General features: G+C 58.8%; 11 protein-coding genes across 11 annotated transcripts; 5 read left to right on the top strand and 6 right to left on the bottom strand.

The window, feature by feature from the left end:
• Positions 1-1,105: 1,105 nt before the first annotated feature.
• Positions 1,106-2,156, bottom strand: CcaverHIS019_0208170 (uncharacterized protein; the record flags this gene model as incomplete). The annotated part of the gene is made up of 3 exons (XM_060597871.1): positions 1,106-1,556; positions 1,596-1,811; positions 1,879-2,156. 3 exons carry the CDS (start codon positions 2,154-2,156, stop codon positions 1,106-1,108), a joined length of 945 nt encoding a protein of 314 aa, XP_060454721.1.
• Positions 2,157-2,586: 430 nt separating this feature from the next.
• CcaverHIS019_0208160 (uncharacterized protein) lies at positions 2,587-3,570 on the bottom strand (the record flags this gene model as incomplete). Its single annotated transcript, XM_060597870.1, has 3 exons — positions 2,587-2,919; positions 2,970-3,308; positions 3,340-3,570. The coding sequence occupies 3 exons, from the start codon at positions 3,568-3,570 to the stop codon at positions 2,587-2,589; spliced, it is 903 nt and encodes a 300-aa protein (XP_060454720.1).
• A 914-nt stretch (positions 3,571-4,484) lies between these two features.
• CcaverHIS019_0208150 (uncharacterized protein) lies at positions 4,485-4,793 on the bottom strand (the record flags this gene model as incomplete). The annotated part of the gene is made up of 3 exons (XM_060597869.1): positions 4,485-4,590; positions 4,648-4,757; positions 4,791-4,793. 3 exons carry the CDS (start codon positions 4,791-4,793, stop codon positions 4,485-4,487), a joined length of 219 nt encoding a protein of 72 aa, XP_060454719.1.
• Positions 4,794-5,123: 330 nt separating this feature from the next.
• Positions 5,124-7,716, top strand: rad17 (uncharacterized protein; the record flags this gene model as incomplete). The annotated part of the gene is made up of 13 exons (XM_060597868.1): positions 5,124-5,141; positions 5,176-5,401; positions 5,437-5,498; positions 5,540-5,680; positions 5,720-5,849; positions 5,881-6,226; positions 6,260-6,556; positions 6,591-6,664; positions 6,702-6,832; positions 6,869-7,018; positions 7,057-7,142; positions 7,179-7,420; positions 7,463-7,716. The coding sequence occupies 13 exons, from the start codon at positions 5,124-5,126 to the stop codon at positions 7,714-7,716; spliced, it is 2,157 nt and encodes a 718-aa protein (XP_060454718.1).
• A 400-nt stretch (positions 7,717-8,116) lies between these two features.
• On the top strand, positions 8,117-11,803 carry APE2 (uncharacterized protein; the record flags this gene model as incomplete). The annotated part of the gene is made up of 5 exons (XM_060597866.1): positions 8,117-8,218; positions 8,307-8,860; positions 8,893-11,251; positions 11,427-11,636; positions 11,777-11,803. 5 exons carry the CDS (start codon positions 8,117-8,119, stop codon positions 11,801-11,803), a joined length of 3,252 nt encoding a protein of 1,083 aa, XP_060454717.1.
• Positions 11,804-13,376: 1,573 nt separating this feature from the next.
• On the top strand, positions 13,377-13,805 carry CcaverHIS019_0208120 (uncharacterized protein; the record flags this gene model as incomplete). The annotated part of the gene is made up of 1 exon (XM_060597865.1): positions 13,377-13,805. One exon carries the CDS (start codon positions 13,377-13,379, stop codon positions 13,803-13,805), a length of 429 nt encoding a protein of 142 aa, XP_060454716.1.
• A 2,877-nt stretch (positions 13,806-16,682) lies between these two features.
• On the top strand, positions 16,683-18,554 carry CcaverHIS019_0208110 (uncharacterized protein; the record flags this gene model as incomplete). Its single annotated transcript, XM_060597864.1, has 1 exon — positions 16,683-18,554. The coding sequence occupies one exon, from the start codon at positions 16,683-16,685 to the stop codon at positions 18,552-18,554; it is 1,872 nt and encodes a 623-aa protein (XP_060454715.1).
• A 310-nt stretch (positions 18,555-18,864) lies between these two features.
• On the top strand, positions 18,865-20,272 carry CcaverHIS019_0208100 (uncharacterized protein; the record flags this gene model as incomplete). Its single annotated transcript, XM_060597863.1, has 2 exons — positions 18,865-19,725; positions 19,760-20,272. 2 exons carry the CDS (start codon positions 18,865-18,867, stop codon positions 20,270-20,272), a joined length of 1,374 nt encoding a protein of 457 aa, XP_060454714.1.
• Positions 20,273-20,600: 328 nt separating this feature from the next.
• On the bottom strand, positions 20,601-22,396 carry CcaverHIS019_0208090 (uncharacterized protein; the record flags this gene model as incomplete). The annotated part of the gene is made up of 6 exons (XM_060597862.1): positions 20,601-20,958; positions 20,990-21,050; positions 21,083-21,328; positions 21,359-21,595; positions 21,917-22,241; positions 22,271-22,396. The coding sequence occupies 6 exons, from the start codon at positions 22,394-22,396 to the stop codon at positions 20,601-20,603; spliced, it is 1,353 nt and encodes a 450-aa protein (XP_060454713.1).
• An 816-nt stretch (positions 22,397-23,212) lies between these two features.
• CcaverHIS019_0208080 (uncharacterized protein) lies at positions 23,213-23,557 on the bottom strand (the record flags this gene model as incomplete). Its single annotated transcript, XM_060597861.1, has 1 exon — positions 23,213-23,557. The coding sequence occupies one exon, from the start codon at positions 23,555-23,557 to the stop codon at positions 23,213-23,215; it is 345 nt and encodes a 114-aa protein (XP_060454712.1).
• Positions 23,558-24,069: 512 nt separating this feature from the next.
• CcaverHIS019_0208070 (uncharacterized protein) lies at positions 24,070-24,936 on the bottom strand (the record flags this gene model as incomplete). Its single annotated transcript, XM_060597860.1, has 1 exon — positions 24,070-24,936. The coding sequence occupies one exon, from the start codon at positions 24,934-24,936 to the stop codon at positions 24,070-24,072; it is 867 nt and encodes a 288-aa protein (XP_060454711.1).
• Between the last annotated feature and the right edge of the window lie 346 nt (positions 24,937-25,282).

Below are 25,282 nucleotides of genomic sequence, written 5' to 3'. Positions count from 1 at the left end.
CACAAAGGACACGTGTTCCCCTCGTCGTCTCGTTCAGTTTGTGGGATCCGAATTAAGTTTCGAGTGGAGCGCGGAATGCGGAATGCCAAGACGCCATGATTGGTTCGCAGGTACCGCCTCGTCCACCCGCCACCCGCCACCCTCTCATCCACGCTCTCGTCCTCTCTCTGGTCCAGGCCTCATCTCCTGACCTCGACCTCTGATCATAAAGTTACGCAACGCCACAGTGTCGTCGGTGTGCCAGGTGCGCCAAGTGGAGCAGTGATGAGAGGCGACGTCATGGCGATTGCCCTGGCGATAGTGACGAGATCTCGGAATAACCGTGGATTTACCCGACCAAGATAACGTGACCGATCAACTCATAACGTGAGAATTCGTTTGAGAGGCCATGGTTCGTGCATCACATCGACGCGTCGAGATGGCGTGGTGGAGCCTGCTTCTACAAAGGAGATCTGGCGGACCTACAGCGTGGGGCGTGGCGGGGTTCCTGCCGAGATGTTGTTAATACCAGAGTTCGTCGATTCCGCTCCACCCACCATCTTGCAACTTTTGCAAATGCCTACTTCCACTGACACAACCCAACTTGGCTATCCTTCTACGTGTCGAATGGCGAGGGAGTCAAGTCTCGCGCCACCCGCTACAGACAAAGCCCCGATCCCAGTGCACGCTACTAGTTTGGGTCCATCCAAAGTACAAATGCAGCCCACGACTGTCTCACACCGCCAGATGATGCAGCCCACGACCGGGGTTACGACCCAACGCGCTTGTCATCGCGACATCATCATGACAACATCTGACGACGCTAGCGAGGGTATGCACTTGCGTCGAGAGCCATGGCTGGTGTCAATGTATCAGCGTTAGTTGGCCTATTGCAGCCAGTCAGTTGTCGTCAACGTTGACCTCCAAGATAGCCAGTCAATACTCTGTCCATCCTCGGTACACCGATGACATACCGTTCTGATGGGAATACTCTGTCCATCCTCGGTACACTGATGCCATACCGTTCTGATGGAATGATATCTGCATCGCATCGCGTCCACTTCGCATGCCCCGTGGTGTCTGTTTTTAGTATCCGACCCCCTCCCGATATCACACCAGATCCATCTCAGAGTGCTTGGTACCATTTGAGGAGGCGCGCCGCCCCATCTTCCCACTGCACGTCGTTCTGGAGGTGGTGTCCTGCTCCCTCCACCAGTTCCATCTCGACGTCCTCGCTCTCGGCGCGGTAATACGCCGTCGTTGCGCGGGTGACATCTGGAGTCATAAGCGCGTCCTGCTCGCCCGCCATGACCATGACTTTGCGCGACGAGACGTTGGCGAGGATCTGGGCTGCGCGGGCGAACGGCCGCATCATTGACAGCGGCCACCAGAAGCTCTCGAAGCGGTTCAGTCTGTGCTGGAATGCGGGGACCCGTTCAGCTGGGAAAGATGAGCCAAAGAATGCCGCCTGGGTTAGGGAGGGGTCTGAGAGGGGCGAGTTGGGGTGCCAGAGGTGGAAGAGCATGCGGAAGGAGAACCATGGGTCAATGCGAGCCCAGTTCATATACACGCCCATTCTGGGGTTAGCGAGATCTCGAGCTCTGGAACAAACTCACGATCCAAAGGCGGGCACGGCACCCAGGAGCGCGAGTCCGCGGGCTCGTACTTTCCCGGCAGCCAGGACGGCCTGTGAGAGGCCGCCGCCGCTCGAGTGGCCGGCTAACACGACCTCGCCGCCCGTGTGTTTCTCGACCCAGTTGACGGCGGTCACGAGGTCGTGTTCCAGGTCGCCGCGCGTTGTCCCATACACCATACGCAGGAAGTTGGGACACCTGATGTCAGCGACGCACGACTGATTATATCGAGTATAACATCTCGATCGTCCACGGCACCACTTACCATGAATCACCATGCCCCCTAAGAGAGATGGCATAACATCGCACCCCGCGTTCCTTGAGATAGGTCATGTATTCTGTCCAGACCCATGCGCCGCCCATACCACCATGGCAGAAGACGATTGCTGGCCCGGTCGCGTTATCTGGCTCGGCCGCGAGGAGCTCGAGTGGGCCGCGCGGCGTCTCAAGCCAGTACCGGTGTAATCCGGGTGGCACGGGTTCGGCGGGCTGCGCGGAGCGCAGGAAGAAGAGATATTTGTAGCTGAATGTTAAGCCGAACATGTTGATGAGGAGATGGAGGGGAGAGGTGTTGTTGATAACCGGTTGATAGCTCGCCGGATTGTACTTCCAGAATTCCGGGTTGGTCCGAGCGGTGGCGTTGCTGTGCTACAATGTGCAACCATGTCTTTTGTTCAACGCCACATCAGACATCAAAGTAGAGCTTGGCATTCTGATGACACTGCTGATGTGTTACTGCATTCTTCAGAGCCGAGAGAGTGATCTACAGACACCACCGCTACGGCATGTTCGGCGACTTGTTACTGCCCATGCAAATCGGAACGCAGAGGCAGGCGGTAAGCAATCGCATTACCATCACCGCAACGACCACGTACATTTCCATTGCAACCCAGATCCAGATCCAAATCCAGATCTATAACCCCTCTCCTACTCAGTCCAGTCGCGAGCCAAGATTCAAGATGGCATCTGCTAGCTACGGCAGAACCTCCAGCTCGCCCTTGGCCGTCCGCCACCCCAGGCCCGTGAGCTGCGCTCTCCCATCCACAAGCTCGCAAGTCATAGCTCCACCACGCTTGCTCAGCTGCCGGGCGTCCAGCTCGGTCGCGCCCTCCTTGGCAGCCTTGATGGAAGGCTTCCCAGTTCCATCGCCGAGGTAGTACGCGGTCAGAGCCGCATGAGCAGCCCCCGTAACGGGATCCTCGGGAATACCGAGACCTGGGGCAAAGACGCGCGAGTTGATCACTGCACCGCTTCCCGAGGATCCAGACACCTGGGTGATAATGAAGAGCTCGGGGTAAGCCGGGAGCTAGCGTCAGCTCGATCTCGATCAGACAGTGGCGAGCTGTGCCGACTTGCAAGCTTGGCCGTGTCGACCTCGAGCGCTTCGATGTCGACGGACGAGGGTACCTCGACAATAGCGCCGAACTCAAAGTGGGCGACGCGCACTACCTCCTCTACCCCCGAAGACGACTTCAGGGCGGCCCGTGCATCCGCTTTCTGGCTCTCAGTTGCCGGACCAAGTTCAGTGGGAAGAGGGAGGGAGATGGCCACCCTCGTCGCCTTACCGCGCTCAAGTGCGCGCGCGGTGAGGCTCCCACGCCAGCGCGTCTCGAATTTCACCTCATCAGCGTTGGGGTGCAAGTGGAAGAGCACAGTGGCCGCCGCTAGGGTCGCGTGTCCGCAGAGCGGCACTTCCTTTCGTTAGCCCAGTCTTGGAGCAACGCACGACTTCGGGAGTGAACCACCTCAGACCGTAGCGCGGTACTTTAGCCTCTGTATCCTTGGGAACAAGGAACGCCGTCTCGGCCAGGTTGAAGTCGGCACTGAGGGCGCGGTAGTACTCGTCATCGACCGCGCGCGGGTCGCCCGCTGGGAAGATGACGACTGCGGCCTGGTTCCCGGCGCGAGGGGTGGGCGCGAAGGCGTTTACGGTGTAGAACGGGAGAGGAGTTGTCATGATAGCTTAATGGAGATACCAGAGCTGTGAGAATATATAGGTCTAGTTGGAAGCGGAACGAGTCGAGGACTGCGACTCGTATTTATGTCAACGCGGGAGTGTGGAATGTGGAGGTTGTGGGTGGAGGTTGTGGAGGTTGTGGAGGTCGCGGGAGGAGGATGACTAAGTATGGCGTGGAGGTCTCGCTGAGCAAGCTGGATGGTGTTAAGACAAGGAGAGGGCGCTTGATACTGTGGAGCTACATTGTAGACTGGTGTAGCTGGAAGCGATGGGAGGCGAGTATCACATGGGCGTTGGAATGGGACCGCGGATGACTCGGAAGACGTTGGCACTGGCAAAGATTCGAAATCGACCGATGCTAACACCCGCTCATGATTGCATCGCCCTCCCGTCGTCCCCATTTTTGGTGGATATCAACCAGTTGAGATATGTCACTGGCTGTTCTAAAGATCCTCGCAGCTCGTCCCGCGGCCGAGATCAAAGAGCCAAGTGTCGGGGCTGCGGTTCGAATACTGTACAGGTCTGGATTTCGGCTGCCGACAACTAGAGCTGTCCACTCTTGTCTGGGACCAGTCCGAACAACACACATGTGTAACTAACAGAGCTTCGGGATAGTGGATGCAGCTGTGTGGGAGTGGGTGCAACGGGACGCTCACAGTCCCCGTCTGCTCACTCGAGTCTGCACCCGTCCCAGCCTCAGATCTTGGTCACACTCGGGGCCAAGATCACGCTCCTCGTTGCGACGAATCAACCGCAATGTTCAAGTCCAACAGTCGCGAATATGAGCCGGCCAGCAACACTTGAGAGCCCAGTCAAGCTCCGTAAAAGGTCTTATCGTCAGCCTCAATGCTCGTCCCTTGCCGCTAGACCGTTAACCAAACCACCCTTCCCGCCGAGCCCAATACAATACATGTCTACTTCCCCAACATGATCATGACAGCCATGATGACACACGCGAGCGAGACGTACGGCGACAGGCGCTCGCCTATCCGCGCGCACTTCCAGAACAGGCCGAGGAAGCTGGTGTCAGCTTCAGTCCAGAGGTTACGCCAGCCGGGGCTGATCCAATCAACTAACCCTTCTCTTTCGCGGTCGACGATACTTGGCGCCGCGCCGCGGACGTAGGTGCACGTGCAGATGAGGAGGAGCAGGACGAGGAGCAGCGACTGGAAGTTGAACAGCGCGGACTGGTGTGAGCTTCCACAGGCACACTAGCTCACCATGATGGCGTGCGCGTGGTCCGCCTTGTCGTTGGAATGCGCGAGGCTTTAGATGTTTTTGATGAGAGCGTTGGTAGATTGTGGGATGAGTTGTCGCACTTCGACATTGCCTGGGTGGCAAACGTGGAGCACCACGTGGGATTTGATTCCGCGGATGACGCGCGAGGTGACCTCCACTCGCGAGGCTCAGTGTTTTGGCGATGAAGCCAGATATCGATCATACCTTCCTTGTCATCCTCTCTTCAGCATCAATACATTCCCTATCGTCTTTCACACAGTCAGACGATGCCGCCAAAGTCGGCTGGTAGATCGCCTAAAAAGGCGCCCAAGAAAATGGGCAGCCTCACCTCCGTGAGCTATCTCACCGTCCATTAGCTGACACCAGTTCCAGCCGACCCTCAACTTCCCCAAGTTATCCGAGAGCGTGCCGGCCCGCGTCGCACCCAGAAAGGAGGAAGATGCGCGCCGCATGCCACCGCCTCCTCTTCCCAAAACTCGCTCGACACCACTGCTCAGGGATAATGGCAAGACGAAGCGAGACGAAGCGATGGACGAGGACGTGATCGAGCTCATCGACAGTGACGATGACGATCCAAGGAAGCGGTCATTGGGTTAGCTCTCTGGCGAACTATGGAGCTGATGCCAGAGAGTGAAGATAAACGCAAGCCCGAAGCCATGTGGTCGGAGTTGTACAAGCCGGTCTTACAGGTGCATGGGAAGAAGGAAGGAAGGGGAAGGACTGACACCAGAGCGAACTCGCCCCAGGGAAGGCACGGGTTGAGAGCGTACGCGACTGGCTGTACCAAGCAATCCATGGGATGCCTGAGGCTGCCGCGCTCAAAGGCGATCGACCCAGTCAGATGCTGCGTGATCGTGTACGCAAGTATCGGGTACGGAAGCTCGTCAAGCCCAACACAGCTGACCGCCAGCGGATTCTGCTCGTCACCGGGCCAGCGGGCATCGGGAAGACTACGACTGTGCAACTACTCGCACGCTCATTGGGCGTCGACCTTGTTGAGTGGACCGACAGCGTGGACGAGCGAGGGCTTGGAGGATATGGTGGGCTTCCATCGGAACGAGCTGACGGCAGACGTCGAGTCCAGCCTCAACAAGCTCACTTCCTTCCTCTCGCGCAATTCGTATGCACCATTGCCGACTTCTGAACACTCCCGACCATCACGACCACGCGTGCTCCTCATGACGTCGTTGCCGAACCTCTCCCATTATCCGACACGAGAAGGTTTCCACACCGCCCTCCTCCAGTTCTGCAAGAGTTTCACCTCGACGACATGCCCGCTCGTCATCGTCTACAGCGACGCTGGAGCTGGAGGACGAGCAGAAGAGAGCTGGCGCGAGCGTGACCGAGGCGGACTAGAGAGCGCGGCGGACCTCGTGGGGAGGGAGGTTATGGGTACTGCATGGTGTTCTGAGATTGAGTGAGTTGCTATGTCGACAAGATCTGACACCAGATTCCTCCCACTAGCGCCGACGTTTCTCAAGAAAGCAATCAGCCGCGTACTAGATCTCGCGATTGAGGACCCGTCACAACGCCCAGAACCGGCAGCCGTGCAGCTCATCGGGCTCACATGTAATGGCGACCTCCGGTCGGCTATCAATTCCTTACAGCTGCTGTGTACAGGTCGAACATTGCAGACCCTCAAGAAGCGCAAGACTGGCAAGCAAGAGAAGCGCGGACGAGCAACCGGCAAAGGCAGCCGGGGCGGTCGTGGCGCCAAAGTCGACGTCAGCGAGGAAATCCGTGCCGCGTGAGCTCTTGACGCTCAGCGTAGCTGACAGCAGCCTAGACTCAGTGACGCGACAAGAGCAGTCGCTTAACCTGTTTCATGCTCTGGGCAAGGTGTTGTACAACAAGCGTGCGATCAGTTGGTCTGATCACCTGCTGACATGCAGGTGTGGGGGATCCGAACTGGGAGAAAGAGGATGAGGAGGCAAAGCAAGCTGTTGAGAACCTCCGACCACCGGATCCACTTCCGGACCACCTGTTCGAGTTCGAGCGTCGCGCATCGATGGTGCAGATGAATGTGAGTTGAACAATGCATCGTAAGAGCTAACGTTAGGCATTCGTCCCCACCATCCCCGTCGACGCGTCTACCTTCGCGCTATGGATTCACCAGAACGTGCCTAACTTTTGCACAGAGATAGAGGAGCTCTCGGCAATCTTAGACGACTTCTGTGTTGCCGATCTCATGCGGACTGAGGACGATATTGTAAGCCGTCGTTTGCTTAAGATCTAACTGACAATCAGTGGCAGTCCAGCCCACAAGCTATCTCGTATGCTCTGCAAATGACTGTGCGAGGAACATTGATGGGTCTTCCATCGCCGGTACCGCGGTGAGTGGCTGTCTTTGACATATCAACTCATCACAGGTCCAACCAAAAGGTTACCAAACCGCAGTTCTTCGAGACCTTCCGTAACGAGCGCGACAACGGCAAGAGGGTGGACGAGGCCGCAGCCCACATGGCCAAGAAGATCGTCGCATCCAGCACGGCTGTAGCCGACGGGATTCTGGATCCTGAGCAAGCGCCCGTATGGGGTGGCTTGCTTCCCAAAGTCACTCTAGCGTGCGAGGTGATCCCAGAAGCTATCAAGATCCAAGCGTTTGGCAGACGTGAGTGCCCTGACCTCGCCGTCACTCGTCACTGACGTTCAGGGCCGCTACTCCCGCGTTCTGTGCAACAACTGACGATGCCACCGTACACCGCGTACAGCTCGGCAGATGGGGAAACGCTCTCTGAGCGCGACGTGACTGGTGGTGAGGAGTACGGGACTGAAGTTGCTGGGGTGGACGGCATGGGTGTGCCTGATGGCCAAGGGTGGGAAGTATGGGATGAAGAGATGGCCGAGGAAGAGGAGGCCGAAGACGAGGTGTTGAAAGAGGACGACATTGAAGACTGGTCTGACTAGAGTGAGTCGTGTGGAGCTGTTGTATCCAATAGTCATCAATCGAGTGCCCATGCGAGAGATGCAGCTGTAGCTCTGTAGCACATGTGTGATAAATATAACATGAGCACATGGTCCCATATGGTTGCAATCGAAACCAGACGCGATCCCATGCGTGTACTCGTCTCCGGAGCTTGGAATGTTCACGCGACTGAGCCGAGATCTGATTCCGTCACCGCGTGGAGGTGACGACACCGAAGCGCCTTTGGCCGTGCACCTCTCCTTCCTCCTCCCTCGTAGCCATCAAACACACGCTAAACTCAGCTCCCAGCTAAAGACATACCAACTTTCCCTCCACCTCCCACTTTCCACCCAGGCAGATCGTACTCAAAAGTCGACTGCCTTTCCTTCTTCTTCTCTTCACATGCTCTATCCCACCTCGAGACTTTTATCATTAAACTCGAGGTTAATACTCAAGTCATCCTCTCGCATCGTATCGTCTGTTATCCCTCGCGCAGGCACTCTTGTAAGCTCCTCATCTCCTCCCCGCTACGTCACCCTTCCACCCTTCCCTCTTCCCTCCTCCCCGCCTCCACACCCCTAACTAACGCCAGCGCGCTCTCTCCACTCTCCCCGCGCGCCCAACTGCGCCCGCCCCTCGTACTCTCTCCGCACGCCGCACCGCGTGCTTCTGCTGCTCCCTCTCCGCCCCCATGTCCGACGGCATCTCCGGTGGCGCTGCCGCCTCGACCGGCAACTCGACCGACTACCGCCTCCCCACCAATGTCGCGCCGACGCACTATGAGGTCGCGATCCTGACGGACCTGGCCCACGACGCCTTCGCCGGCGAGGCCCTCATCCACCTCGACGTCACTGAGGACACCTCGGACATTGTGTTCAACATCCACCCCGACCTCAAGGTCACGCACGTGGCTGTCGGTACGACTGAGGCCAAGTCGTCGGCCGCCGTGAACATCGCCACCTCGAACCTTTCCATCGACGAGGACCAGGAGCGCGGCACCCTGTCCCTCAAGGACCTGCCTGGCGGTAGTGTCAAGGCCGGTTCCAAGGTGCGCCTCTTCATGCGCTGGGAGGCCGAGCTCGGCGACAACATGGTCGGATACTACCGCTCGGAGGCCGAGGCCGACGACAACGGGAAGAAGCAGACGTGAGATTTACAAGTAATCGAGCTGACCCCAGATACGCGCTTACCCAGTTCGAGCCGACTGCGTGCCGCCGCACGTTCCCGTCGTGGGACGAGCCGCTGCTCAAGGCCAAGTTTACGCTTAGCATGATCGCGCGCGAGAAGGAGACCGTGCTCGCCAACATGCCTGTTGCTTCGACCAAGCCGTGGAAGCCCGCGTCCAACGTCACCGCTGAGCTGGTGCTCAACGACAACTACGAGCTCGGCTCGCTCCTCGCCCGCTCGTACGCCCAGGGCAAGACGGAGGGCAAGACTGAGGGCAAGACTGGGGGCAAGACTGAGGGCAAGACTGAGGGCAAGACTGAGGGCAAGACTGAGGGCAAGACTGAGGGCAAGACTGAGGGCAAGACGGAGGGCAAGACGGAGGGCGCCGCCGCTTCGAAGATGGAGGGCAAGACAGAAGGCAAGACTGAAGGCAAGACTGAGGGCAAGACGGAGGGCAAGACTGAGGGCAAGACCGAGGGCAAGACCGAGGGCAAGACCGAGGGCAAGACTGAGGCCTCGGCGTCGTCTGGCAACTGGACCATCACCAAGTTCGAGACCACGCCCCTCGTCTCGACCTACCTCGTCGCGTTCGCGTGCGGCGAGTTTGCTTCGCTCGAGAGCGAGCACAAGTCGAAGCTCACCGGCCAAACTGTCCCACTCAAGATCTATGCCACTCCCAACGTCATCAAGCAGGCGCAGTTCGGCCTTGACATCAAGAAATGGGCCCTTCCCGTCTACGAGGAGATCTTCGACATCGCCTACCCCCTCCCCAAGCTCGACACCCTCGTTGCGCACGACTTCGACGCCGGTGCGATGGAGAACTGGGGCCTCATCACTGGCCGTACCACCGCGTACCTCTACGACCCGGAGAAGTCGTCGCTGTCTGCCAAGAAGCGCGTGGCTACTGTCCAGTGCCACGAGCTCGCCCACATGTGGTTCGGCGACATTGTCACCATGAAGTGGTGGGACAACTTGTGGCTCAACGAGGCGTTCGCGACGCTAATGGGCGAGTTGGTCATCCCCGACCGCATCTGGCCCGAGTGGAAGGTCCGCGCCGAGTTCCTCAACTCGCACTTGAACTCTGCACTTGCTCTCGACTCGCAGCGCTCTTCGCACCCCATTGAGGTCGAGTGCCCAGACGCCAACAAGATCAACCAGATCTTCGACTCGATCTCGTACTCGAAGGGTGCCTCGGTCCTGCGCATGTGCATGAGCGTCGTCGGTGAGGAGAAGTTCCTCAAGGGTGTCTCGATCTACCTCAAGAAGCACCTCTACGGCAACGCCGAGACCAAGGACCTCTGGGCCGGCATCTCTGAGGCGTCGGGCCTCGATGTCGCCAAGATTATGGCCAACTGGACTCTGAAGATCGGCTTCCCCGTCCTCACTGTCGAGGAGCAGGGCGACGGCAAGATCAAGGTCACCCAGAACCGCTTCCTCTCGACCGGCGACGTCAAGCCCGAGGAGGACGAGACCATCTGGTGGACTCCTCTCGAGATCAAGACGTTCAAGGACGGCAAGGCCGAGATCGACCACTCGGCTGTCCTCGACGCGCGCTCGGGCACCTACAACCTCAAGAACTCGGACGAGTTCAAGCTCAACGGCGACACTGTCGGTGTATACCGCGTCAACTACTCGCCAGAGCGCCTCTCCAAGCTCGGCAAGCAGGCCGCCAACTTCTCCGTCGAGGACCGTGTGGGCCTTATCTCGGACGCCGCCACTCTGGCCCGCGCTGGTTACGGCAAGACGTCGGGCTCGCTCAACCTCATCAACGAGCTCGTTGCGTTTGAGACCGAGAACCTCCCCCTCGCCCAGATTGGAGGTGCTCTTGGCAAGATCAGCCAGGCCTGGTGGGAGCAGCCGGAGGACGTGCGGCAGGCCATCAAGGCGCTCCGCAGGAAGGTGTTCAAGCCTGTTGTCCAGCGTCTCGGCTATGAGGACGGCGCAGACGACTCGCCTGACACCAAGGAGTTGCGCGCTCTCGCTGTCGGCACGTGCGCGGTTGCCGAGGACGCCGAGGTGCTCGCCGAGCTTCGGTCGCGCTTCGAGCCCTTCTTGCAGAACAACGACGACTCGAAGATCCCCGCGGACCTCCAAAGGGCCATCTTTGAGAGCGCTGTTCGCAATGGCGGCGAGGCCGAGTACAACAAGATCCGCGCCGTGTACGACAAGCCGCCCAACCCCTCGACTCAGGTCGACGCCATGTGGGCCCTGTGCGCGGCCAAGGACAAGGCTCTCCTTGACCGTACCTTCGCCATGCTCGGCGATGGCTCGATCAAGCTGCAGAACATCTACATCTTCTACGCCGCGCTTGCATCGAACCCCGAAACACGCCACCGTGTCGCCAGCTTCTTCATGGACAACTTCAAGTCGGTGAGTGCAACGTGTTGGAGTTGGTTGGTGCAAGGGGTTGCGGAATGAGGGTGGTCGTGGGACTAGGGGTTGCCGCGCTCGGACTTCTAATGACGACGTGGCCACATTCGCCGCCAGGGATTGTGTGGAGTGGAGATTGACACACAATGTGGAGGAGCCGCATGCTGACACGCAGCTCGACGACAAGTTCAACGCCTCGTTCGGCCTATCGCACCTGATCAAGTTCTCGCTCCAGTACCTCACGACTAAGGAGGATCTTGCCAAGATCCAGGCGTTCTTCAAGGACAAGGACACGCGTCGCTTCAAGCTCACCATCGAACAGGTGTACGATTCTATCCAGGCAAGCATCAACTGGCTCGAGCGCGACCAGGAGGATGTCAACCAGGTACGTGTGTATGTGTGACATTGAGCGGTGGACGCGCAAAGCCCGCTTGCTCCTCTTGGAACAGGGCGCTGAGGAAGCGTCATTGTCCGAGTAAAGAGTCGTAACAGATTGGTGAGAGTGGATGCTGACGACCTTTTTAGTGGCTCAAGTCGAACAAGTTCCTGTAACGGTGCGAGGATATCAGGGGTCGATTCAGTTGAAAAGGACAAAAAAGGAAAGAAGACGGATGCAGTTTGGGGTCACGACTCTTTAGTTTACCTGCAAGTTACCTGGGAGATTAAATGTTGGTTATCTGACAATCTGACAAATTACAAGTTGCCCTCGTTCGCAATGGATGCGGCAACCCCACAACCGATAACCCCAACACTTGCGGGGGTGGCGTCGGGGGATGAGGGATTGAGCCGATGGGAGTTGAAACGCTTGGGTCCCGACCTTGGGATCCTATAGATCTTAGGGTGGTCGGGGCGGGGTACGGGGTAAGAGGGTTGTGCGGACGATCGCATGGTGTTGTGTTATCCCGTAGAAGCGACGCATCAAGATCGGGGGTCATCGGCAGTTGGGAGCCGCCAGCCGCCAGCCGCCAGCCGCAGGTTACGCTTGTCACAGGCTTTGCAGGCGTTGGTTCTCTCGCCTCGCTCGGACCAAACCAGACGCCACACCGTGTTTGGTAATCTGACGATGTCTGGCATTCTTCACTCTGGATTCTGCATTCTGGATTCTGGCATTCTGGTATGACTGAAATATGGGGCGAACGCACGGGTGTGGGACCCAGCGCTAAATGCCAGCCCCTACAGCCCCACCTCCAGCATCCAGCTCGCAATCCGAGCAGTGATCGTTTCACACCACCATACATATTGCTCACACTCCCCATTCCTCATCATCGCACCCATGATCGCCATACAGCAGCCAACCTCTCCACCGCGCAACCACATGGTACCTCTTCGCGCGACCTCACCTCGTCCATCTCGTCCATCCCGTCCATCTCACCCCTCCTCCCGGCCCACCTCCCCTCTCCCCCTCCCGCTCCCCCCGATCTCCGCCATTTCGTCCTCACCATCGCCCACGTCCTCGAGCGAGCCCGAGCGCTCGCGCGCCGAACTCTCCCTCCTGACGCTTCTCGAGCGCTCGGCAGGTAGCCAAAACCCCCCTTCGTCACTGCCGCGCAGCGACACAGCCCGCGACAGCCTGCTCTTCGATGTCGACCTAGCCTCTCTAGTCGAGAGGAGTATAGCTCTCCAGTCGTCTCCACCTCGGAGGGCGCCGTCGCCGTCACCCCGTCGTGTCCCACGATCAAGGCCACACTTCTCCACGTCGCCATCGAGCGCTTCCCCAGCATTGACGGATAGCGACTCGGACTGTCCTTGCGACTGCGGGTGCGAGCAACACGTGTCAAGTGTCCCCACGGAAGGATGTATGGTCATGGCCGGCCGGCCACGCCGCTCAACATTGCCAGAGAGAATGCGGCCAGACATTCCAGTCGGAAAGGCAAAGGCTCAGACATATCCACAACCCCAGCCCAAACCCCAAGCCCACCCGCAACCCCACCACCAACCCCAACCCCAACCCCAACCCCAACCCACCCACCCGCCCTCCCCAACCCCCCGACGCGTCCAAATCCACCCTGCAACCCCGATGGCCGCCCCTCAACCCCGTCGCCCCGGCCCCCAATGGCGACCGGTAAAACGCGCCCCCTCTCCCGCCCACCCCCCTCGCGCCAGCCAAGCCGCCTTACACGCCGCCATGCGCTCCTCGCCCCGCCCCACCACCCCTTCTTCTCGCGACAGAGGCTCCCCGCGCGCATCCACCACAAACGTAAACGTGACGACGCTGGTCCGCCCATCCCACTCGAGAACCGGATCCGCTGGCCACCTTCCTCCCCTATCTGGCCGGCCGCCACCTCCAGTCCATGCCCCACCCCCTCAGGCTCAGGCAGGCAGCGTGAGAGGAGGCCGCCCGCCGGCGCTGGACACGGACGCGTCCCGCTCATGGCCGGCGACTGCTGCTGGACCACTCCTCTCTCCCCCTCCGCTCGAGGCTGAGGCGTTCGATGTGGAGCGTGCGGCCAGGCGTCTGCGCGCGACTGAGGGACGGGTAAACTTTGATGAAATTGTTCCTCCACCACAGGAGGAGAGACCGCGGCTCGGAGGACGGCGGTGGAGCTTGTGGTAGATTTTGACGATACGATTACGATTACGATTACGACGGTTATGGATGTATGTACTGTACTTGATTGGGAGGGCGTACATTCAATGCAGTGGTGTCACTGACTGAGTGGAGCGAGGCCACCTGTCTGCCAGAAACAGGACAGCGAGTCTGCCAACGTCGTGGGAGATGTGCTGTGCGTTCATCTCCATCTCCTCCCCGATCCCATGCCGCGTGCATTCTGCAGACGAGCTTGATCCGATACGATATCGGCCTATTCAGACACGGCCAGAACCCAAGAGACCTCCCCGTGCTATCCCGAATCACCGATGCAGCGATACCAAATGCTCTTGTGCCAAATACTCACACCGGGGTGACTGGTGACGATGCGTGACGCAGACCTTCGCTACAGCTCGGCACTGTACATTGTCCAAGTGGCTTGACGCCGAGATCAGCCCACCGAGGGCGGGGCGCAAGCCCGCTCAATGAGGCGGGCGTGGGAGCCGGGGGGGAGCCTGAGAGCGTGGGAGCGTGGCGCCAACAAAAGTGAATGGTGCCCCCGAACCCCGAAAAACGCCATTCACACGACAGGAACAATGGCTGTGCTGCATGGGACACTACGAGCGGGTAAAGTTGAAACAAGTTAAGACGGCGCCGTGGCCTGGGGTGAGAGGTGGCCGGATGTTCCCGGCGGGGCCAGAGTAGGCGGGCCAGAAATGCACCAAAGCCCGCCGCGGTGTACTACAGCCCGCACCAGGCTGACAGCGTACACGTTACCCGCCGACGGCGACGACGCCGAAGCCGATTCGGCGGCAGGAGCTAGAGTTGGTGACTCGACAGGCTTGGTCGGTGACTCGTCAGGCTTGGTCGGTGACTCGACAGGCTTGGTCGGCTTGACTCAAGGATGGTAGAGGGCAAGATGTGCGAGCGCTTGAAGCAGTGTGAGTGTGAGTGGGAGAGCCTCCGTTCAGAATCGTAGAGGGAAATTAGTAGTCTGGCGCCACCAGGACATTTCAATCAGGCTTTGAGCGGCCTTATATCTCATCCGTGTGGCCGATGGTGTCGGCTCACGAGTAACAGGGGTTAATGAAGGATGTTGGTATCGCACACTCCCCAAACGACTGTTGCGCTTGGAAGAGGGAGCGAATCTTCCCGGCGAGGTGCAGGAGCACCAACCCGGGGCACCTGCGCCCTATCGCTGTGCCCCAGCTGCCTGTTCAACAGGCAGACGCCTCTCGCAGCGATGCATGCACTGTATACAGGCTCCTCTCACGCAATGCACTTCCAGTTCAACCGCAGCATAAGGCTTGTTTGCTCGGCTTGTCTTTGCCAGTCCACACATGGACCAGGCGTTCCGAGATGAGAGAAACGCCAACATACATGCGACTAGAGCGCAAAAGCTTGCACTCTGCTGCCTGGACTAGAGCTTGCACTCTGCCCGACTGGGTCCAGTCCGACGAAGCGAGCCTCCTTGCGAGAGCCTCGAAGCCAAAGGGCCAAAGTTGGTCGACACAGAGGCGCAACGCCCTTCGACGAGGTCGCGACCTAGATCGACATGTCGACCGCCCTCTCTTGGGGGCGTGTTTCGAGCCATAGACGAACCGTATCTCACCGAACTAGGTCGCGACAAGAGCTGCCTGTAAAAAACGGAGGAACCGCAAACCCTCGGGCCTGCGCGTGGTCGCTGGCGACAAAGATTCACAACCAGACTTCTTCCAGCCGCAGAGCAAGGAGGTGCCGCCCCTTTGTAGCGAGGGATGATCCGCTCGCATCGAGAGCTGTGACGAGTGCCGCGATGGCGGTGAACACCAGGGCGAGCTGGAGCGTGATGTCGTCTTCCATCGGGATTAGGTGATGTTTGGGTTTAGGTTACTGGGCGTGAAATTGGAGGTCACGGGTGTGGATACGATGAGAGTTGAGAGAGAATTAAACTGAGAGGAGAAAGCAATCAACGCATCCGTGGAGTATGCGCGTTTCCGCGAACGGCGGGGCGTCGGGGCATCAGAGGCCACTCCGATTGTACTCAGATCCAAGCCAAAGCTCCAAAGGGACAGCTTCACCACGAGGCGGTCGAGGCGGTCCAGCTGACCTCCTGACTACTGCTTGCTTTAAGTTGTCCCAACTTGAACTGTGTGGAATGCAACCTGGCCGACATGACGGACTGGCAGCTACTCACCCCAGTTGACACTGCTCACGTGAGCCTCGTGCCTCTGTGGCGTTCAGATCCGACTTCACCGCTTTAATCGTGCACCTTGTACAATGACATTGCATCGCTTGTCTTGGCAGATCACTTTGTCAATATTACATACCTTGCAAACGCCGGCAACGCTAGGGCGATGCCTATCAGTGCCTCACCTTGACAACACGCCCACTCTAGAGATCTGAGCAGTCACTGTCCCGCACACAACAGATCATCCTCTGTCTGACGAACAGGAGACCAGATCAACACCGCTCGCTGAAGTGACCTGATCCTGGCTAACTCTGGAAGTCCTCGAACCCTCTTTGAACCCAACTGGACGATACACTTGACCAATCGTGTCTCGACGGCGCTGTCGCGATCGAGGCCCGAAATGGCCACCGGAATCCAGAAGCCCACGCATTCCACCGGCTCTCGTCACCTCATACCTTGCTCTGGTTGCATTCTTACCGGTATCCGAACAGCGACGTCGATCGTCGCCCGAGAGCTTTCCCCCACGACAGCCGCACCCTTGAAACGTTGATGTCGTCGGTTCCCGACCGAAGCTGTCCGCGGCGTCTCCTTTGGATTAGCTAGAACGGCACAAGATCAGAAGAGGCTAGGAGGTATGCCTTGGGACAGTCACTCCTCCCACTCGCGGAGCAGTCGTTCTGTAGTTGTGGTTATAAAGAATTCAGCAGCTGACCGTCTCACCACCGCGACTCACGATGACTCTTCTCCTCCTCATCCTAGCAGCAGTCTTCGCGTGCCTCGGCCGCGCAGGGGAGTTCCCCGAGATCTCGCGCGAGGTCCTCCTAGGCGACCAGTCGGGATACTGGGCCTCGGCGCGGCATTTCGACATACTCGCCGAGCCACAGGTGCGCGAGTACACCTTTGACCTGTCGGTCGCGTACGCGCCGGTCGGCGGGCTGGTCAAACGTACTCTCCTCGTCAACGGCATATCTCCAGGTCCCCTCATCGAGGCCAATGTCGGTGACAACATTGTCGTCCATGTCCAAAACAGCATGCCGAACACCACTGCCATGCACTGGCACGGCCTGCGTCAGGTCAACACCAACTTTATGGACGGCGCGGCCGGATTCACCCAATGTGCCATTCCCCCAGGAGGTACCTTTACGTATAGCTTCACCGTTGTGGACTCGGGCACGTACTGGTGGCACTCACACGTCGAGCTGCAGTACTCGGACGGCCTGTTTGGTGGGTTCATCGCGCACGCCAAGGATGACGGTGCCAAGATGCCGCCATATGATGACGACCTCCTCCTCCTCATTGGAGACCTGTATAACACGCCCACGAACGCGCTTAGCTGGCGTTTCTTCAACGGCCTCTTCCGGCCGTACGCACTCACCGAGCCAATGCCAGACGGCGGGCACATCAATGGCGTGAGCCAGGCGCGCTGTGCTTACGTCCCCACCAACGCCGATCCGCCCCCTCCCGACCCAAACCAGCCCCCACCCCCACCCCCTCTCATCCCCCTCCCGCCACCGGACCCGAACCGCCCCATCTTCAACGCCACCAACGAGTGCGGCAACTACCCGACAACGTATTGGAACGTCACTGCCGAGACTGACAAGACGTATCGCCTCCGCCTGGTCAACGTCGGTACACACAACGACATGATCTTCAGCATCGACGACCACGACCTCACCGTCATCGAGATCGACGCCACCCCTGTCGAGCCGTACCCGACCAAACGCGTGCGCCTCGCTGTCGGGCAGCGCGCATCGGTCCTCATCCACACGGATAAGCCAGGCGCCCACTGGATCCGCAGCGTGCTCGGCCTCAACCAGATGACCTACGTTGGTCCCGATGTGTCGAACACGACCCTCGCGGTGCTTCGCTATGGTTGTGGACCGACTGATATGCCCTCCATCTCCGCCGATGAGGCCGCCATGACAACCGGAGGCTTTGCGTACGGTGTCGGCGGCTCTGTCCAGCCCGGAGACCCCAACGAGCCGAGCTGGTCAGACAAGGCGCCGACCGTTGGCCCTTTGACGGTCTTCAAACCTGTCGGGGCACCTCCCGCACCACCATCCACACAGACAGTATACACTGAGCTCGGTGTCAGTATCATGCCGCAGGGCCCGCGCATTACATTCAACAACAAGTCGTGGACGCCGATGGAGGGGGCGAGCGCCGCCATCTTCATGGTTCAAGAAGGCCAGGAGATTGGCAACGACGCAGGCGACCACCGCGGCACACAGTTCAATGTGGTCAACACGGACCCCACCGCTGTCATCGACCTCATCATTCAGACTCCCTTCGGCGCAGCCCACCCCTTCCACCTCCACGGGCACAACATGTGGGTCCTGGCACAGGGCATGGGCAAGTTTAACGGCACAACCAACCTCCTCCCAACCGACGGCGCCATGTATCGCGACGTGGTGGTTGTGCCCGCGAGCAAGACTGGCGCGCACCTCGTGTTGCGGATCAAGGCGGACAATCCCGGCGTGTGGCCGTTCCACTGCCACATGCAGTGGCATATGATGTTTGGCCTTCTGTTTACTCTTGAGAGCCTTCCGGATCAGATTAAGACAATGGACATTCCGGGCCGCGAGTTGTGTCAGATGGGTTCCTAGGTTAGGTATAGTTGGTAGGTTGCAGCTGTTCTAGTTAGTCAATGGATACTTTCAACCTCACCAGTTGAGCAAGCCCTGCATATGTCAGGCTGTTAGTCATGGCTGGAGCAGTGGAGAGGTGGAGAGGTGATGAAGGACCGATGTCAAGCGGAGATGGTGAGGAATGACCGAAGACCGAGACGTGCCGGGTCAGTGCCGACAACGCCGGTTACTCATCTCGCCGGTCATCTCATTCATCCAACACCGCACCCGCCACATTCAACATCACTCATAAAGTCTTCCTCTCAGCTCAGCGCCCACATCCACAACCATGGCGCAAATCGTCACCTATCCGCCGTACAACAAGCCGAGCGTTGCGCCAACGCCGTCGGTGCAACCTCCGCGTAACCTGCTGGCCCTGCGCCGGCCTCCACCGTCTACTGCCCCTGCGCTTCCTCAACGGCCCGCCCTCGCCCCTCCACCGGCGGGCTACACCCGTACCCTACATGCCGCCCCAGCAGCCTGGCCCAAGACGCTGACGGAGAGTGTTGGGTCTTTCTCGCGCGAGTCGGAGCCGTTTGGTCCCGTCCCCGCCAAGGAGAGTAAGAAGGAGCGGTCGGCGCGCATTGTGCGCGAGAAGGATGCGAGCGTTATTCCCCGCCGAGACGCAACCTACTGGCCCATCGCGGAAGCCGAGGTGTCGTCCCAGCCACCGCAGTGGCTCGCCGTCGAGCGGTGGCACCGCAACGTCCAGGCCAAAGATGGGATCACGCTTGTTGTCGCCCACGCCAACGGACTCCAGAAGGAGCTGTACTACCCCATGATGGCCAAGCTTCTCGAGCAGTCTGGACCCGGCGCGCTGTTTGGTTCCGGTGGGTCGTTGCCCAGCGCCGCGACGCCCGTGTTCAATGACGTCTGGTTCCTCGATGACGTGCACCACGGCGCAAGTGTCGACTTGAACGCCGGCAAGCTCGCCTCGATGTATGCGTGGGCCGACTGTGCGCGTGACTGTGCCAATTTCGTACAGCACGTCCTTCCAACTGCGAACGGAGGGTATCAGATGCAGTGGACTGATGCGACCACTGCTCCGCCCGTCATTGGTGTCGGCCACTCGATTGGCGGCAACGCAATGGTGCAGGCCTGCCACATGGTGCCGGACCGGTTCTCCGCCCTCCTCCTCATCGAGCCAATGGTGAATGAAAAACTCCAACGAAAACTGACGATAGTGCCAGCCGGCCATCGGTAACGTCCAGATCAAGATGGGTCATCCGATCGTTCAAGGCGCGCTGAGACGGCGCTCCGAGTGGCCGTCCGTCCAGTCAGCCGCCGAGACCCGCACCAACGCAATGTTCAATACATGGGACCAGGACGTCTTCGACGTGTACCTCAAGTCATCGCTCGTCCCCACCGGAAATGGGGAGGAAGTGACCCTCGCCACGCCCAAGTGGGCCGAAGCCGCTGTCTTCTCGGACCCCGAGGGACCGCAGCGCGGATGGGACAGCCTGTCCAACCTCCATTGCCCTGTCGGCTTCATCCTCGGCGAAAACCCAGCGTGGCTCGGAGGGCCCGAGGTCGTGCCCGAGATCCCTTGGCGCGCGCCCCGTAGCCGTAATGAGCGGCTTATGAGTGGTTCACACCTTCTGCCGCAGGAGGCTCCGGCGGATTGTGCCGATTCGATGTGGCGCTTCTTCACGACGCTGGCGGCTGGCAAGTGGGACGCGACGGGGAGCAAGCTCTAGGTAGTGGGCAATAGAGGGATGCATCTTCTATAAATACCGCGCTTGTAGAGATAAGGGTGGTATGTGGCACACTCGGCCATTCCGTGCGATCGAGAGCGACGCCTTTGAATCATGCTGATCTCTGCCTTGGACGCGCTGTGGAAAAGAACGATGCGACACAACTGATGTTTCGCCACAGGCTATCCCCTTACGTACAGGCTGCGTCTCCCCTACCAACTAATCGTGTATCGACCGGTCGCTACCACGCCCAATAACGAACGCCGAACTGACACACCAGGCTGGCAGCCACCATAACCTCTCATGGATACATGAGCTGAGCTAGCATTTCTCAGTTAATAGTCGGGACAGCGTGAACTTGCCGGGCCTCGGCATCGCGCGCGCCCTCACGCTCAGCCTCAGCAGCGACAGTCTGGTCCTCGAGCCCAGCCTTGGGCATGAGGTCGTGTCGGAATAGCAGGGCGAAAGCCACCCCCGAAGCGCCGATCACAGCCGACGTGAAGAAGAAACTGTTTCGCGACGTCGTCCAGTCGGCCAGCGCCTCTCCCTGCTTGGCAGAATCAGTATGCGCGCCCAAGAACCCAGCCTGGGCGGCATTCCCAATCGCCGCCCCGATCTGGAAGAGGACCTGGACGAAACTGCCAGCGACTCCGGCAAAGTCCTGGGGAAACGTCTGGATCAGGACTGTGCTGGCGTCAGATGGGTTTTTTGTGGGTATACTTCATGATGACGTAGATGACCATTGCGCCCATTGTGCCAATGATCTGGCTTGGAAAGATATCTAGATCAGTTTTGGATCTGGCGAAATCTTACAGCGCCAGTAATCTTTTCCGTGGCCTCCGCCCGAGAACGCCAGGAGGAGGCCTGAGCCGAAACAGAGTATACTGGAAATAGGTACGGAGTATCGAGGATTATGCAGGACTGAGGCGTGCTGAGCAACCCCCCCGACGATACAGGCCGTCACGCCCATAGGAAGGATCTTGACGCCGGTGATGATGGCCGAGTCGTGTAGCACGACTTGGAAGTACGTCGCCATGCGGAGTTGGTAGGGCGCGTACCCTTCTGTCAGCATGGACGGATTGGACGTACAGAGGAATATGGTGAGGGCTGAGATGACGAGCGGGGCCATGTTGGGGAACCGCCACATGCCGTGTGGGAGGAGGGAGAAGCCAACTGGTAGCTTGTTCTCCCATAGGAGGAAGAGGGGGAGGAGAACGAGGGATATGACCAGTGGCGCAATGAAGAGCGGGTTGTTCCATCCTTGACCCTCGACTTGGGTCCATGACAACATGAAAAGCACGAGGAGGGCCAGGAGGAGGTCGGCGCCTAGCACGTCCATTCGTTTCCATTTATCGACGCCTCGCATGGACCGCACAACAGGCTGGACACGTGGGAGCATCCAAAAACTCAACACCGATAAGGGGATGATTATCATCGCCACACTATCTCAGCATAAATCATAAAATTGGAGAAACCCACCATCGAAAATACCAGCGCCACGAAGCGACGAGGAATCCGCCCGCTATGACGAAGGCGACGGTGTTGGCCAGCGCCCCTGCCAGCGAGAAATACACCAGGGCGCCCGCCTGTTCCTTCCTATCCTGATACATTTGCACTTTATCTCAGTCTTGACTTGTGGCTGCTTACCGATCATATTCACGCTGGACGGGAGGGTGAAAACGGCAAAAACTGCACTGATGGCACGAAGGATAAGGAACGCGTATTTGTTAGTCATAAATGAGATGACGAGGTTAAGAACCCCACACCCAAGGAACCCGGATGCAAATACCAGGCTGGGGGAGTAGAGATCGGCCACGCGGCCGGCGAAGAGGAGGAGCGCGGCGAACGGGATCCCGTAAGCGTACACGATCCAGATACTGTTACCGATATCGAGGCCGAGGTCGGCGGCGATGGGCGCGGTCATGATAAACGCCGCACTGGTGCCTGCCACATCCATGAAGACGGCGAGGCACTGGGTTAGCGTTGCAGGAGGAGACATACGAAACAGAAGAGGAGTATGCCCTTCTTCCGCGCGGGGAGGGGAGCGAGGACGTTGGTCGGTGCGGGATCGACCTCGACCTCCTCGATCTTCGAGACGTTAGTGTGGTTTGGTTCTTTAGCGATCATGTTGCTGCGCTTGAGGCTGATTCGTTGAGCAGACTGGCTTTTATCTGTTCACTTCAGCCACTACATCACCTCTCTGCTCCATTGTCGACGTGGCAGCAATCCGCACTAGGCATGGTTCGTCCACCAGAGTACAGCGGTACGTGGAGCGTCTGTTGGGCGGGTGACAACCTTGTGGGTTAATGTTATTATTTCCATCTTGCATACCGCAGTGACGTCCTCCAACCGAAATGGGATCCGAAGCCTCAGCCGCAACCTCGGAACCTCGCGTCGTCCGAGATCGAGATAACACTTCCACGTCGACAAGAGAGATGCACACCTGTGACATGCGCAATGGCCTGTTGAATGAATTGCAGCTGCTGATTCAAGAGTTGGATGTCGAACAAGTCTGACGTTTGTCAGGATCTTGGCGGGTCAGGGATCGTGAGCTGGGGCATGTCTGTGTCTCTGTGCTGTGAGCCTCACATCCAACAGTTGGCAACAGAGGGCTGGATCCAGAACATGTTGAGCGGCAAGCACCGCCAAATGTCCAGCAGACAGGGTGGTAGATCTACCGAAGGAGGTGGCGTCATCCTGAACGTCATCTACAGTTCTGCAGAGTATAGTATTCAACTCCAGAAAGTTATGTACATGGTAACAGGGTAGTACAGAGCCGTGTGATATTGTGATGTGGGTGGGGTAGGGATAGAGGACGATTATAGACGCGTGACCCAAAGTCTACTTTTGTGCTTGGCATTGGTTACGGAAAGCGGGAGCGGGGCGGGAGGAACTAGATGCAGGGCTGCGGTCAATACTCACTTATCACTTTGACTCACAGACTCAGACGAGCAAAACTGGTAGCAAAGCAGCAAGGAGGGGGAGGAGGTATAGTGCCGCGGCGCGTCGTCCTCCACTAGCGGTAAAGCAGCGGTGGGATGAGGCTGGGAGTTTGGCCACGAGGATATCTGTGTCTGCGGCCGTCGCGTTCGACGACAGGCGGCAGAACCAGATCTGGGCGTTTGCCGATTTGTTAGGTGCGAGGCCCGGACTGCCGTTCACTGAACGACACTTCACAGCGGCTTCCTTGGTAAAGTTGGTGAAGAAGCAGCCGGCAGCGGGGTAGCCGAAGGCCTGGAGGAGGGTCGAGTATTGGTCGTTGGAGAGCTTGAGTGCGTTGTCTGCCATGTCGGGCAGGCGATGGACACGACAGAGACAGAGTGAGAGTGAGAAGGAGGTGCGAGGCTACTGCTACTGTCTAGAGTAAAGCCTCATGGCGTCAGCGGTGGCTTTGGCGTCCACGGGGCATGTTGCGGATCGTAGAAGAGCAAGGTTACGGCCCGACAAAGGCGGACGTATAGCATACCATCGCCAACCCCAGGTTTCGAACAAAACCTGAACCTGGACCGGAACCGGCCCAGCCCGCTCCACTGGGACGCCTGAATCACATGGGTGAACCCTTGGGGTGATGTATGGCTATAAAGTAAAACGATATGCCATTCGGGGACGGACCGAAAACAGAGTTTACATGAAGGGACCGTGGCGGCTGGGTGGGCATCTTGAAATTCGAGAGCGGAAATCTCGCACGGGCAAGGTAGACAGCGTTGCACGCGTCGCCGTTAGCGGACGACTGCTTTTACATACTGAGGCGTTGCACTTTTACATACCGAGGCCTGATACTACTAAATCGACAACACATCTTAGAGCTTGGCGGAGAAGGCGATGCTGGCACCGCCGTCAATGACGATACCGGTGCCGGTGCAGTGCGCGCCTGCGCGCGACGCAAAGTACAGAGCGAGGCCACCAATGTCCTCGGGCGTGCCGACACGGCCCGTCGGCTGGCCGCTCTCAAGGACGTCGCGGTTGTTCTCCAGGCCGAACGCGGTCATACGGCTTGGGAAGACGCCTGGGCAGATAGCGTTGACAATGACGTGGTCCCTGGCGAGCGAGGACGCGAGGACGCGGGTGAGGTGCAGCGACGCAGCCTTGGACGGCTGGTACGAGTACGTGCCGTGGCCCTTTGCGGAGAGGGATCCCTCAGCTTGGGGTGAGATGGCGGCGGTCGAGGCAATGTTAATGACACTCGCAGGGTTGAGGTTGTCCTTTCCGCTCTTGAGGAGGTCGAGTACACCGACAGTTAGGTAGAACTGAGACTTGACGTTGAGGGCAAACACCTTGTCCCATCCGCTGGCCTCTGGGAAGTCTGCCATGGGGGCGCCCCAAGTCAAGCCAGAGTTGTTGACGAGAATGTCGAGGCGCTGCTCGCGCTTCTTGATCTCGGCAGCGAGGGTGTCGCACCCGGCCTTGGTGCCGACGTCAGCCTGGATTGGGAGGCACTGGCCACCAGAGTCCTTGCCGAGCTGCGAGAGCTGTGCAGCAACACGCTCGAGGTCGGCGAGCTTGCGCGACGCAATGTACACCTTGGCACCGTTACGGACGTAGGTGGCAGCAATCATCTTGCCGATGCCGGTCGCGCCGCCAGTCACGAGAGCGACCTTGCCGCGGAGGTTGAAGAGGGCGTCAACGCCCAGCTCGGGCATGACCTCGGGGGCGGCGTCCTTGGGCATTGTGGTGGTGTCGGTTTGGGTTAAGAGGGAGAGCTTGGCGTCAGTCGGGGTTGCTGCCTCGCGAAGAGGAGGCTACTCACTGTAAAGTGTCAAGTGTGGACGGATCTGGGAAATGAACGATGAAGAGTGTGTGGATAGTAATGACAGAGGTATAAAGTATGAGTAGAGGGATGGTAGCCCACCACGTCCGTCCGGTTAAACGTCACCTCAACCGGCAGTCAACCACCCGGTGAACGGTCAAGGCCGAACCGGCATTCTTCCAACTAGGACCTTCGGAGCTTATGACTTGACGCGTTCAGCTCCCTTCGTCTTCAGAGACAGTGGCAGTGATGCAGCGGAACAGCTA

This window comes from Cutaneotrichosporon cavernicola (genome assembly GCF_030864355.1).
Source record: "Cutaneotrichosporon cavernicola HIS019 DNA, chromosome: 2".
Lineage (NCBI taxonomy): Eukaryota > Fungi > Basidiomycota > Tremellomycetes > Trichosporonales > Trichosporonaceae > Cutaneotrichosporon > Cutaneotrichosporon cavernicola.
This window is presented reverse-complemented; position numbering and strand designations above follow the sequence as displayed.